Source organism: Numida meleagris, chromosome Z (genome assembly GCF_002078875.1).
Source record: "Numida meleagris isolate 19003 breed g44 Domestic line chromosome Z, NumMel1.0, whole genome shotgun sequence".
NCBI lineage: Eukaryota > Metazoa > Chordata > Aves > Galliformes > Numididae > Numida > Numida meleagris.
Window position 1 is genome coordinate 65073663 of NC_034438.1, and position 11994 is coordinate 65085656.

General features: G+C 45.5%; 1 protein-coding gene across 4 annotated transcripts in view; it reads left to right on the plus strand.

The window, feature by feature from the left end:
• The window catches only part of LOC110389395 (A-kinase anchor protein 2-like), a 258560-nt gene continuing 251500 nt past the window's right edge, over positions 4935 to 11994 (plus strand). For all 4 annotated transcript variants that reach the window (XM_021379718.1, XM_021379721.1, XM_021379719.1 and 1 more), the window contains exon 1: positions 4935 to 5341. In XM_021379718.1, coding sequence (XP_021235393.1) covers positions 5297 to 5341 — 45 coding nt within the window. In that variant the 5' untranslated portion in view covers positions 4935 to 5296. The remainder of the gene's footprint in view (positions 5342 to 11994) is intronic.

The window sequence follows — 11994 nt, forward strand, 5'->3', positions numbered from 1 at the left end:
GTGACATGTTTTGGTGGCATCATTTTCCTCACAGAATAAAAACTCAATAAAACCTCCCTTTTTAGTGAAGACTTGTCTATTCACAAAGATATTTCCACCTGCACTTAATGCTGAGAATTTTACTTTCTATCTCCTCTCTCTGCTCCAGATGGATGCAAGGTGGCAAGGGGAGCACTGAGGGTAGAATGTGGAAGGTAAGAGCCAACCAGGATTTTATTTTTTTGTAATTACAGTGAGAGCAGAGGAAGCTGGGAAAAATTTGACTTAATTTCTCCTCTCCCTTTTGCTCCCCAGGGCCAGGTAGTGAGGCACAATGCCATCAGTAGACATTGGAATCTCCAGGGGAGACAGGCTTGTTTCATTAGCTCCTCCCAAGGTCTGAAGGCGTTGAACAAATGTTAGGCTATCACACGTCCATGGGGCTGGCTCAGGAGAGCTATGGCTTCTTGTACCCATCCTTGCTACTGACAGAATCACTGTTGCTGGACAACAGATTTCATTTCACCAAGAGACCTTGACTTTGTGGACAATCTTGAGGGCCCGCTGCCTCTCACAGTACCTGGTAGTAATAGAATTGTAGAATCATAGAATTTTAGAATCTCAGAATCATAGAATTGTAGAATGGTTTAGGTTGGAAAGGGCCTTGAAGATCATCCAGTTCCAACCATTCTGCCACGGGCAGGGTTGCCACTCCTGCAGGGTGAGCAGGCCATGTAGAGACCACCTACTCCATGCAAGCTCCCCACTCCTTCAGAACAAAATCAAAGCAATGAGGAAAAACCTAATAGGCTGCACGTATTAATAAGTGATGGCTTACCTATTCATAAGCCTGCTGTCTTGGGAAGGTTTATAACAAAGCCCTGAGATCTAGGTTTTTAATTTTCAAACAATACCGTCTCCTACTGTGCATGCTTAAACTGCACATCTTGGTACCAAGTGGCAAAACTGAAACAAAAAATGGGAAGAGGTGACATGGGAAGGGGTGTTGTGGGAGATGGTGACAGCAAGAGCCTGCTGGCTGGCAAGGCTGGGCCGGTATTGAGGCTGCAGACGGAGGAGTTTCTTCTGAAAATGCTGGTTGATGTCACTGCCAAAAATTTTGAAGGCTGCCTCATATGAGATGCTGCATTTGAAAGGGAGTGTGGACAATGAGGTCAGGAATCCAAAAGGGTAGATGAACTTCTCATTCCTGACCTATTTTATTTCAGCATCTGAAGCCAGAGTCTGGTAGGGAAGATAAAAAACAGATTAATGAAACTTCAGAATTTCAGCTTGGATTAAAATAATATTGTTCAAATATACTCTGGGGAGGAAGGCTTGACAATAGTGAGGATGCCAGAACAGTGTAAGCGTAGCACAATGCAACACGCAGGCATGTGGTAATTTTCAGAGCCGGAAGTATCTTCTCTTAAACAGTCTGAAATGCAAATGCAAAGCCTGTTTTCCCTCTTTGCTCTGTGTTTTCCTGACAACTGCTGCCAGGATCCAGCCACCAACTTGTCACAACAAAACTATGTCGATATGTTGGCAGTGCTGAGGTGTTGGTCTCAACCTTCGTGTGTGTGTGTGTGCCTTCCTCACACAGTCTCCAGGCCAGTGTCTGGTTTCTCAGACCAACTCAATCCTGCTGATAGCCAGCAGGAGAAGAGCCAAGGTTTCACTCTGAGGACAGGGTGCCTGGCATCCTGCAGCAGGGTTCTGGTCCTGTACAGGTCAGTGACAAGCCTTGGTTATCAGAAAACACACAAGGGTGGTTTAAATAGAACCTTTCCTAACCCTGAGCTTTCCTAAGCTCAGTTCTGTGGAAAGGGCAAGAACCCCATTTCCACTATTTAAGTGGTCTGTCTCGTTAAAAGTTCAGGCTATGCTTAGCTCAGAGTGCTTTCAGGATCCTCCCAGCAATGAGCAAGGACCACGGATTGTTTGCTATACTCTTTTCCAGAGAAATAAATATATATATAATATATATATATAATATATATAAATATATAAAAATCTGTTTTATGGAAATGGGGTGCAATTCACACATTATTGAGTTATAGTGGGTTTCACTCTTTTAAAAGTCATGATGAAAACAACAGCCTTTAAACTGACATTTGAAAAATGATAGGGATATTTTCCCTTTCTTCTCCCTTTGTAGCTACTGAACACAGTATACTTAAATACTTTCCTCTTGCTTTCAAGGTCTTCTAGCAGCTTCTTGCTCCTCCTTACACCCCCTCTCCTCTCTGGTTTTCTTAACATCGTAGTACATTCTTTACCAATATAGGAAAATGTTCTGGAAACAGAAATCATAACCAATAGAGGTAAAGAAAATGTAAAAATTGAATTATGTTTTGTTTCATTTTAAGCTGTTTTATTTAACAAAACTCCTCAGACTCTGTCATGGCCAACTAAGTCACCTCACAGAATTCATTCCACCAGGGTGCTCTCTGTGAGCCACTGGTGTGAACTCTCAGAAACAAGATCATTGTACAGCTCCAGCAACACTTCTTGGTACCAAGAGGGTTGTACATCTCACTCTGATTTTTTCAGTTCTGATTTTGGAGGTAAGTTCCACACCCATTGCTTCATAGCAGCAGTATGCTTGATGCCCGCATACCCATCCACAGCTGCTCCATTAGCTGCTCTGCACCAAACGAGGTGGGGTGCACAGCTCTGCTGCTGGGATAACCCGGCACTCTTTGGTGTGCACCCATCGCCTGCACCAAGCACTGCAGCTAATGGGGAGGGAGGATGAACGTGGAGTGAGCACCATGCACTTAAATAAGAGCACCCAAAATGCATTTAAACGTATGTTTCAATCACAGATTCATGGAATTGTAGAAGTCGGAAGGGAACTCTAGAGATCATAGAGCCCAACCCCCGTGCTTTGCAGAGAGTTGCCATAAGGAAGGAAAGAGGTGGCAGCACCAAATATGACTGCATATCTTGAGGTGGATGTGTCCTGGTCCCAGCTCCAGCTGCAGCCCACACCAGGCATGCACTGGCCTTTGCTGGATACAACCCATAGCTGAATTCCTCCCTGGGGCAAGGCTTGACAGCAAAACATGAGAAGGGTATTGAAGGGATTGAATTGCATAACTCGCAAGTCTCAGTAGGAGTTGCCCGTGTAAGTTCTCAGTGCACTGTGGGAGTATAGATGTCTCGATCTGTGTGATAGGATATTTCAAAATCAGCTGCAGTAATATAAGAAGTAACACACAGACCTTTATGAAAAACAACAACAAGAAGGAAGTTCTGCATAAAAACAAAAGGCCAAAAGTGAACTAATAAGCTACATGTCAGATGCCATGCAACAGATTATTTAAGCCAAGCAGGAAAGAACATCCCTGTTTAAGTTGGTATTGTTGCATTTCCCATAAGCTGTGAGCCCAGCCTGACAGCCACTTACGAACACCACCTCACTTAATATACTGCAGTAAAAGTTTGCTTTTGGCCACAGAGATTACCAGGGTTTTGCAATATTCTGTGAGTCTTTGGTACAACAAAGGACCTCTTTCAGAGAGGCAGAGCTAAGCAAGAAGTCACTTTGATATGCCATCACGAGGGAAGGAGTCTGACACCAGTGAGGCAATGGGACCAGGACATGGGGATGCCTGGAGTCACATCCTGCAGCTGGAAGTGGAATGGAGCTGGAAGAGGAAAGCAGCAATCAGGGGGTAAAATGCCAGGCTGGAAGGCACACCAAGGGGCAGGCGCATGGGAAACAGTGGTAATGCAAGGAGTCTCAGTGTCTGCTGAGTATGCCAGTGCTCTGGGAGCAATGTGTGTACTGCCCCAGGGGGTGCGTCTAATTGCCATATTCAGTTTTGTTCCCTGTTGCAGGGAGGCAACTGCTGTTCTGAAGTTGTGGAAAGCAGAGAGTAAGTGGGAAAGTGGGGTTTCCGTGCTGCTCATAGACCCAGTTTAGCTGCCAAGAGGGGAAGTTCATGTTGATATTAGGAAAAATTTTGTCTCAGAAAGAGTGGTCACACACTGGAAGAGGCTGCCCAGGGAAGTGGTGGAGTCACTGTCCCTTTAGATGTAGAAGAAACAAATAAATGTGACACTGAAGGACGTGGTTAGTGGGCATGGTGGGGATGCACTGATGTTTGCATCAAATTATCTTAGTGGTCTTTTTCAACTTAATGATTCTATGATCCTATGATTCTATGATTCAGTGAAACAAGGTGATCTCCAGATTGCCTCCCCTGTGACAATGGAGATTGCCCATCCGTCAGCAGGGGGTTGTGAAGTCACAGTTTCTGCTGCACAGCACACTTCTGCAGGACAGCAATGGGATGCATGCTCAGCCCCCACTGGCTTCTCCAACAGGGCAGTCCCATGCCTGCTGCGCTATGGCACCCAGTGGGATGGGGCTGGAAGGGAGGTGGCTCTTCAGCATAAGCAAGGGAGGGAAGCAGGTGGGAGAACCTGCAAAAAAACATATGTGAAGGAGTTGCCAATTGAAGAATGTAAAACCAATGCCATAGCTAAAAACAAAAGTGATGCTGCAAAAATCACTGTGCTGGTCCCCTTCTTTCCCCTCCTGCCTTCTTCCCTGCCTATTACCCATCCTGGGTTTCCAGTAAGGTGTCTTTTACTTGTGGCTCTGTCACTTGATAGAGATGGATGCTCACATGTGCCATGCACACCCACCTCCCTTCGCCCTGACATGTGCTCTTCAAGCCCGCTCTTGCAGGCTGCCCTGCAGCTCTGTGCCACTACTGACAGCCACACTTATTCCCTCTCCACTGCCCCTCGGTGCTCCCTCCCCAGCCCCAGCAGGCTGCTGCAGCCCCACAGCCCCACTGCTTGGCTGTGTGGGAGGAACAGCAGCACTGCTCCCCTGCTGCAGTCCTGCAGGTCTGTGTACACCATGGATGTCAAGCTCCTGCTGCGACCCAGTGCTCCATAGGAGGAGCAAATGAGCTGAGACGTCAAGGCAAAAAATTATAGCCATGCGAGCTATCCCTGTGCTCAGCTGCTGGGAGAGTGCATACATGGCTTGTGTGACAGCAACAGCGCACAGAAGCTGCAATGAAATGCAGTTAGCAATACAGTTGGGAGACAGGCAGCGAGGCAGGCACTGGTCCAGCGACTGAAATGATCCTACCGTGAGCCAGCCTGCAGCGCCTTCAAAAGTGGCTGACTACTGCACAGGAGCTCGGCTTTCTTTGCAATTACTCCAGTTCCCCCGAGTGACTGCAGTGTGTGCTTCGCTTCACTCTTGTTGCTTTTTGTTTGGTTTTGTTGGCACGGGGTATTTTTTCCCTCCTGCCTCCCTCTCTCCTCCCGTGTCCTTTTCTCCAGGATGGCGGAAGCAGAGTTGCACAAGGAGAGGCTCCAAGCCATAGCAGTAAGTCAGCTTTGCATTACTTGCTCTTTTGTCTGCGGCCAGGGGAGCCGCAAGAAGGGGGCAGTGGGCAGCAGGGTCGCCGCCAAGTTGTGCACAGAGTTCCTCATTGGGGAGCGGACGTTGCAGCCTCCCCACAGGGTTTGGCTGGGGAAGGGGCTCTGGTGAAGTGCTCTGAGCTGACACGTGCGGGAGGGAAACGCGAGCGCACAGCGGCATGCTTGGAAGACTGATGATGGAGAAGAAAAGAGGGAAGAAGTGGGGAGGAGGGGAGGTTGCAGGAGGAAATCCATGCTCTGCCGAAAAGGGTGTATTCACACGGCAGGAGCTGAGTTGAGCTGATTAAGAAGTTAAACATAAAGGGTCTACTGCAGTGTGGTTTCTGCTGCAGGAAGCGGTTCTGGTGTTACTAATTTTTAATACAATCGAATGCAAGTGTTGCACTATCAGAATCATGTAATTATGTGATGTGTTGGATAAGCTGTCACCCCAGCTCCATAGCTGAGTACATGCTTTCAGGCAAATTCTCTGCAGTTTCATCCTGGCAGGGGAGAGGTCTGGGCAGCATTTTGCCCCATTTTAGCCAAAACTTTCATTTCTACATCTCACACCGTCATTTGTAATGAGGTACCGCTGCAGACTGTGGGCAAGGATGCCCCTGGGGGCCGGGTCTGGCTGCGGGTAACCACATCCCTCGGCACGCAGACACTGCCAGCTCATCGCCCGGCAAACCATGGGGCAGCCCCACGTAGCCCACATCACCCGGTCCCGCGGTGCCCAGTCGGTATGGGAGGGCTGCGGCATGCGGCACATCCCGTGTGGGCTGTGGCCATCCATCCCCTGCCACCCCTCCTGCGATCAACAGATGCTACGTGCTGCAGCCAGCAGAGAGCACGGGTGTCCTTTGTAGCTGGAGGCATGGCTGCTGCTGCCGCCACTGCGGTGCTGCTCTGCGCTGTTTGCTTTGCATCCTCTGCTCTGCTAATGAGCCCTTGGAGATGTAAAATAACCAGATATAAAACAGGGAGTTGCGTTTTCTTTTTACCTCTCTGAAATATCCCCTGGAAAAACATCAAATGCTTATCATGTGATGGAGGGGAGAGAAGGGGTACTATAAGTGTTTAATATTCAAACAGCAGGAAGTAGGTGCATTTTTTAGGCTGTTTCAAAGTTCTCTGGCGTTGCCATTTCCCCAAATGAAAGCACTGGGATTGCTCCAGAGCTAACCCTTGCCACTGCCTCGGGTTTTGTGCTCCTGCAGCAATTAATAAGGGGGAGCCATGCTGCAGAGCGGCTCAGCATATTGCTGCTATGCATGTTTCTGGAAAACTTCCGTCTCCAGATTAAAAAAATAAAAAAGAAAGGTTTACATTACTGCTGCTTCTCCTGCCTGGTGCATAGAAGCCAGCAGCCAGCACCCATTGCCACACCACAAGATGTCCCTACACCTTATTGCAGAGTATGTTGGATGCTCTGCTTCTTGGTGCTTTGCATTTCACACCAGTGAGGCCATTATGGAGATAGAATTATTGTCTGGCGTGTTTTAGGTTCTTAGAGTAGGCTTAGGCTGCTATGAAAGGAGCCCGAGAACCTGGATCTTCATTTTCTCTATAAATTTCCTTTATGGTTTCTATTTCTATAGTGTCTGTAGGATAGTAATATGTGCAATGAATTACACTGAAAGAATTCAGCATCAAAAACATTCCTCCTTATTTCAGTCTGAGAGTGGGTCCATTCAGTGACTTTTGGACTACACATTGCAGAGTAACAAGCTGTCCGTGCAAGCTGGTGAGGTGACTTTTCTCCTGCACCTGGATTGTTACAAATGTTTATCAGAACACAGAGAAGGTTATTTCTAGAGCAAGCTTTGCTCCATCCGGATGAGCCATGTGACATGTTTGGTATTTCTTCTCTGCTGCTGATAGGCAAAAATAAGGTCAGTCATCAAAAGCTGCATGTCTTTTCCCTAGAACAAGAGAAAGCTGGCATTGGTGTTCCCTCTAGAGTTATCAGTGGAAAAACAATCTACACAAGCTGCAGTATTTCACTCAGGTGAGCAAAAGCTTACATCAGTGCTCTGCAATGAATGCTGGACATGCAGAGAGAAAAGCTCCAACCACAGTGCTTGGACTGCTGAACACTTCTGCCTGCACACTTGCGCTTGCCTTCATGATTACCATGGCAGATGATGGGTTTTTCAGGAAGAGAAGAGTAAATTTTAAGTGCCCACCACTGGATATTTCAGGAAACGTAAATCTAGATATGGAAATATGAATAGTTAGATCAGAAGTCTGACACCTTTTGAAGAGTTGGTTTTGTTCTTTCTTACTCTTACTGATCACAGTTATAGTGTATGCCATCCTGGCACACAGACAAGTGGCATGGGAAGAGGAAAAGAAGGATCTGTCAGGACAGCAATCTGAACATCAGTGAACACAGGCCAGTCACTTGTTTTACCAGCAGTGAGCACTTAACTTCTCTGTGCATTCATTTTTGGTCTGTAAACCACGAGTAAAGGGCTTTGCTCGTGCCTTGGAGAGCTGTTAGAGGTGCATGCAGGACTGTGGAGAGCTTGGATGCCATGGTTAATTTATCAGGGGAAGAAACAGCTAAATAAGCCTTTAAAAATAGAAAGTGTCGTTTTGGAAAAAAAAGAGAGAAAGAGAAGGAAGTGTGAAAAGAGATATGTTGCTAATGCCACTGTGCATGTTTAAGCTGTGATTTTTAGATCTGACTAGTTTGACTGCAGTCCAGTGTGAAAAGTGGAGACATGCAAAACAGCCACTGGGAAGTGGAACTCAGGTCTCTGCTTAGGAATGAGGAAGACATACTGTGTCCTGGGCAGGACCTTGATGATTGGGAGCAATAGGTTTTCTGATCCTTCCTTCATCAGAGGCCACCTCAAATCTCCCACCTGGGCACCATGCAGTGACAAACCCTTCTGTCATGCCCCAGCACCCTTGTCACATGTATTTGAGCTTAACTTCAACAACCACAGCGTCAAGACATGTGAGTGCTGGGTGGAGATGCCTTCAGGATGCAAGCAATAGGTTTCAACAAGAAGCTGGAAGCCTTCTTCTCAAGGAGCTTCTGCAGCACGTTTCAGTATGTGCCTCTTCTCTTTTGCTGAAGGAAGAGTCATAGGTTAAATTTTGAGTGAAAAAGGAGAGATTTTTGTGACTTAAAAAAGAAATGTCTGCGTTAAGTTGCACAGAAGTTTGGAATGTGAGTGGTGCAGGAGGAAGTAGGCTCAGTGGCCAGCAGACTCAGGGGACAGGTGAGCCAAGTGAAGTTATTACATTTTAGACAAGTAAAGTGCATGGCCCTACAGTTTACTATATGACTCCATTCTCTTTGTCTGCAGATATCACTATCAGACAGTGATCTAATTATAGGCAAGCATTTACCCAATGTGAATATTTTCCATACCTTAGATAGCACTCATAAACCTTGGGAAGTTGGAGGCACCAAATATATGTATCAGTGCATTTGCGGTATGAATGTCCGTATGATGCAGTGCACGTATCAGATGAACTAAAGGTAATCACTGGGACATGATACTAAGGAGAAATCTTTCACTAGAGCAAATATCAACACAGGAGCCAGAGGTGGTGTTCAGCTAAGGATGTGACCAGCCTCCAGACACAAGGGGGAAGTTGCTAAAATGTACAGATTTCTTAGCAAGTAAACCCACTAGCAAGAGAGCTCAGCCCTTGCCACTGCCCAGCTCTAGCAACCAGTGAAATATTTAAGAAAAGTTGTTGCTGACATCCAGGTAGCTGTGTCAAAGATAACTCGTGTCAGGCAAGACTGTTCTTGCTCTTTCTGTGCAGTTACAAGTTTGTTGAACTGGATCTAACATTGCTGAAATGTCATCAGATGTTTGATTTAGTACTGCAGTCCTCTGTCATTTAAAAATAGCATTCTGGGTGAGTGGAGTATACCTTAGATGGATTAAGGACTGGCTAGCTGACAGGTCTTCCAAAGTCATTGCTAATGAGGGAGATGGCTAATGAGGAGTCACGTTCCTCAGGACTGAAGGCAGAAGGCTGACTTTTTCTACCTGAAAGGAGGCTGTGGCGTGGTGGGGTCAGCCCCTTCTCCCAGGTAACAGCAATGGGATGAGAGGGAGTGGGCTCAGGTTGTGCCAGGGGAGGTTCAGGTTGGGTTTCAGGAAAAACTACTTCTTCAAAACAGTGCTCAGGCACTGGAGCAGGCTGCCCAGGGAGGTGGTGGTGTCACCACCCCTGGAGATGTTCAAGCAACATGTAAATATGGCACTGAGGGACATGGTTAAGGGGCATGGTGGGAACAGGGCAACAGTTGAACTAGATGATCTTTGAGGTCTTTTCCATCATTAATGACTCTGAGATTCTATGATTCATGAACCCAGTTTTCCTGGCTTGAAAGTGTTCTCTATCCATAGTCTGATGAAAATACAAAATCAAGCTTATCATGTGATGATAGCACACAGCATGTGGAGGTGCAAGTAATGGTGACACAAAGCAGTCCTGCAGAGCAAGTTGGATTATTTGGAAAATTGAGTCCTCCTTTTAATGAATTCCTTCCCACCTGTGTGCAGCAGGTGCTAAGGCAGGATGATGCAGGACTGTGCAACAAGTGCAGGAGTGGAAGGTACTGCGGAAGATCATTCAGCAGGACGATAATGGGATTGTTGTTCAACCACTAATTAGCTTCACACCATCGAAACCAGCACTGGGGCAGGTTTAGACGCCATCCAAAAAGGAGGGGGTGCCTATGCATACAAAATTGCAACAATTTTTTCAACAGCTCTTTGAGAGTAGCAATAGAAATGATGTTCTGGAAATATAGTATCAACACAGTTCCAGTACCACCTTCACTGGTAACCACGGCATCTCATTTTCCTGGCTTGGAACCTCAGCAACTGCAGTGAGTTTCATTTGGCATCAATAAATTCAAGCACATTTATTGACAGAATAATAAATGTCCTTTTTTTTTTTCCACTCACCCACAAAATTAAAAGTCTTAACTAGAAGAACATGTGTCCGAGTTCATGTTATTCTAATACTTCTCCACAATTTATATATGTTATGCCAGAGGCCATCACTCATGAAAACTGAAATTCCTGGTGTTAGAGATCAAATGGAAAAATGTGGCAAATTCATTTAATCAGTAGCATATTATTGCCACAACCACTTAATGAGCTACTTTCCTGTGCCTTCATGAAGTTTTTTGTCTTTAAGTACACCATCGAATGCATTTGAATTCAGTCATTTTCAGTCCTGAAGCCTGCAGAAAAGCATGTAGAAAGATTAAGAAGGTCAAGGCTTTTCTGCATGGAAAATAAGTGAGTAAGATGTGAGTAAGTGAATAAATAAGTGACCTGCAAATTACTGGAGGCTGGCAGAGCAATGGAGAGTTTTATATGTGTTCGTTATGTTCTTGATGCCTTCTGTTTTTGACACAGTTCAAAAGAAGAGAGTGGGCTAGATGGTCTGACCCAGGGCAATCAGCCTATGTACCTACATTAGCACATTCCTGGAACAGACCGTTTCTTAACATGCTTTCCAGAGATCTGGTGCTAAAAAGCCCCTTCTACAAATTTCCTTGAATATTACTACTAAGTAATTTAACCATTTTTCCCCATTCTTATTATTCTCTCATTGTCCCATTTGCAATTCTATTTACTGTTCTGATTAATCATAGCTGTTACTCTGCCTTCTTGTTCTCTAGCAGGCGTAATATCAGACTATCTGAAACAAAAATGTTCCTATTTCTGTAGCTGTAGCTATGCCTTGAAGGACACATACACATTTTAAACTCTGAGCTGGAAAAAGCATGAGGACTTGTGAGACCTTGACAGATTTATTGAGTGCTCTACAGTGAGGAAGACTTGGTGGGGTTAGGAGAGCACCAGGAGGCTGCGCCCTGCTGTGTCTATTTCCAGGAGTGGGTTTAATAAGTGCAAACTAGAGATTATCACAAACTAAATCTAAATGAGATCTATCTTGTGAGCACAATATGAACCTGTGAGGTTCCTGAAAACCTCAGTGGAAGTCAGGTGTGGGAGATGAAGTGCTACGTTTGCATTTGCTGCAAAGGCTGAGGAGAGCTTTCCCTGCACACAAACCTGCAGCACTGCCTTGGACTGATGCAATATCATGAGTCAGCTTCATGGGAGACCTTCCTCAGAGCACTTGTATCTTGTCTTGACTTCTGGAGCATGTGAAACATTGGGAAATTGTGTACAGTGCTCAAAATGGTATAACCTTTGCTCATTCTATGAGAAAAGCCAGAGAGAAGCTTCTGTAATGTCTGAAAACTGAACAACATCTCAGGTTCTATCTGAGCTATTGCTTTAGGAATGTTTACATGACAGCAAGAGAAGCGGAAATAAGTTGAAAAAATATTGCTGTCAAGGTATCAGTGAAAACTCGGAACAAATAGAAACCAGAAGACAACTTGCTCTTGAGAAATTTCTAGACAGTCTCCAGACTTACCCAAACTCAACTGTTTAAATTTAGAACAGTTTTCACAGCACATTCCTAGCCCTTAACACATCACCAACATCTCCTGAGCACAGACAAGGAGCTGAGATGCTGGATTTCATTTTGTGACTTTCAAACAAAGTCCTGCAAAATAAGTCTGAAATGAAATGTTTGGGTTATTTGGGG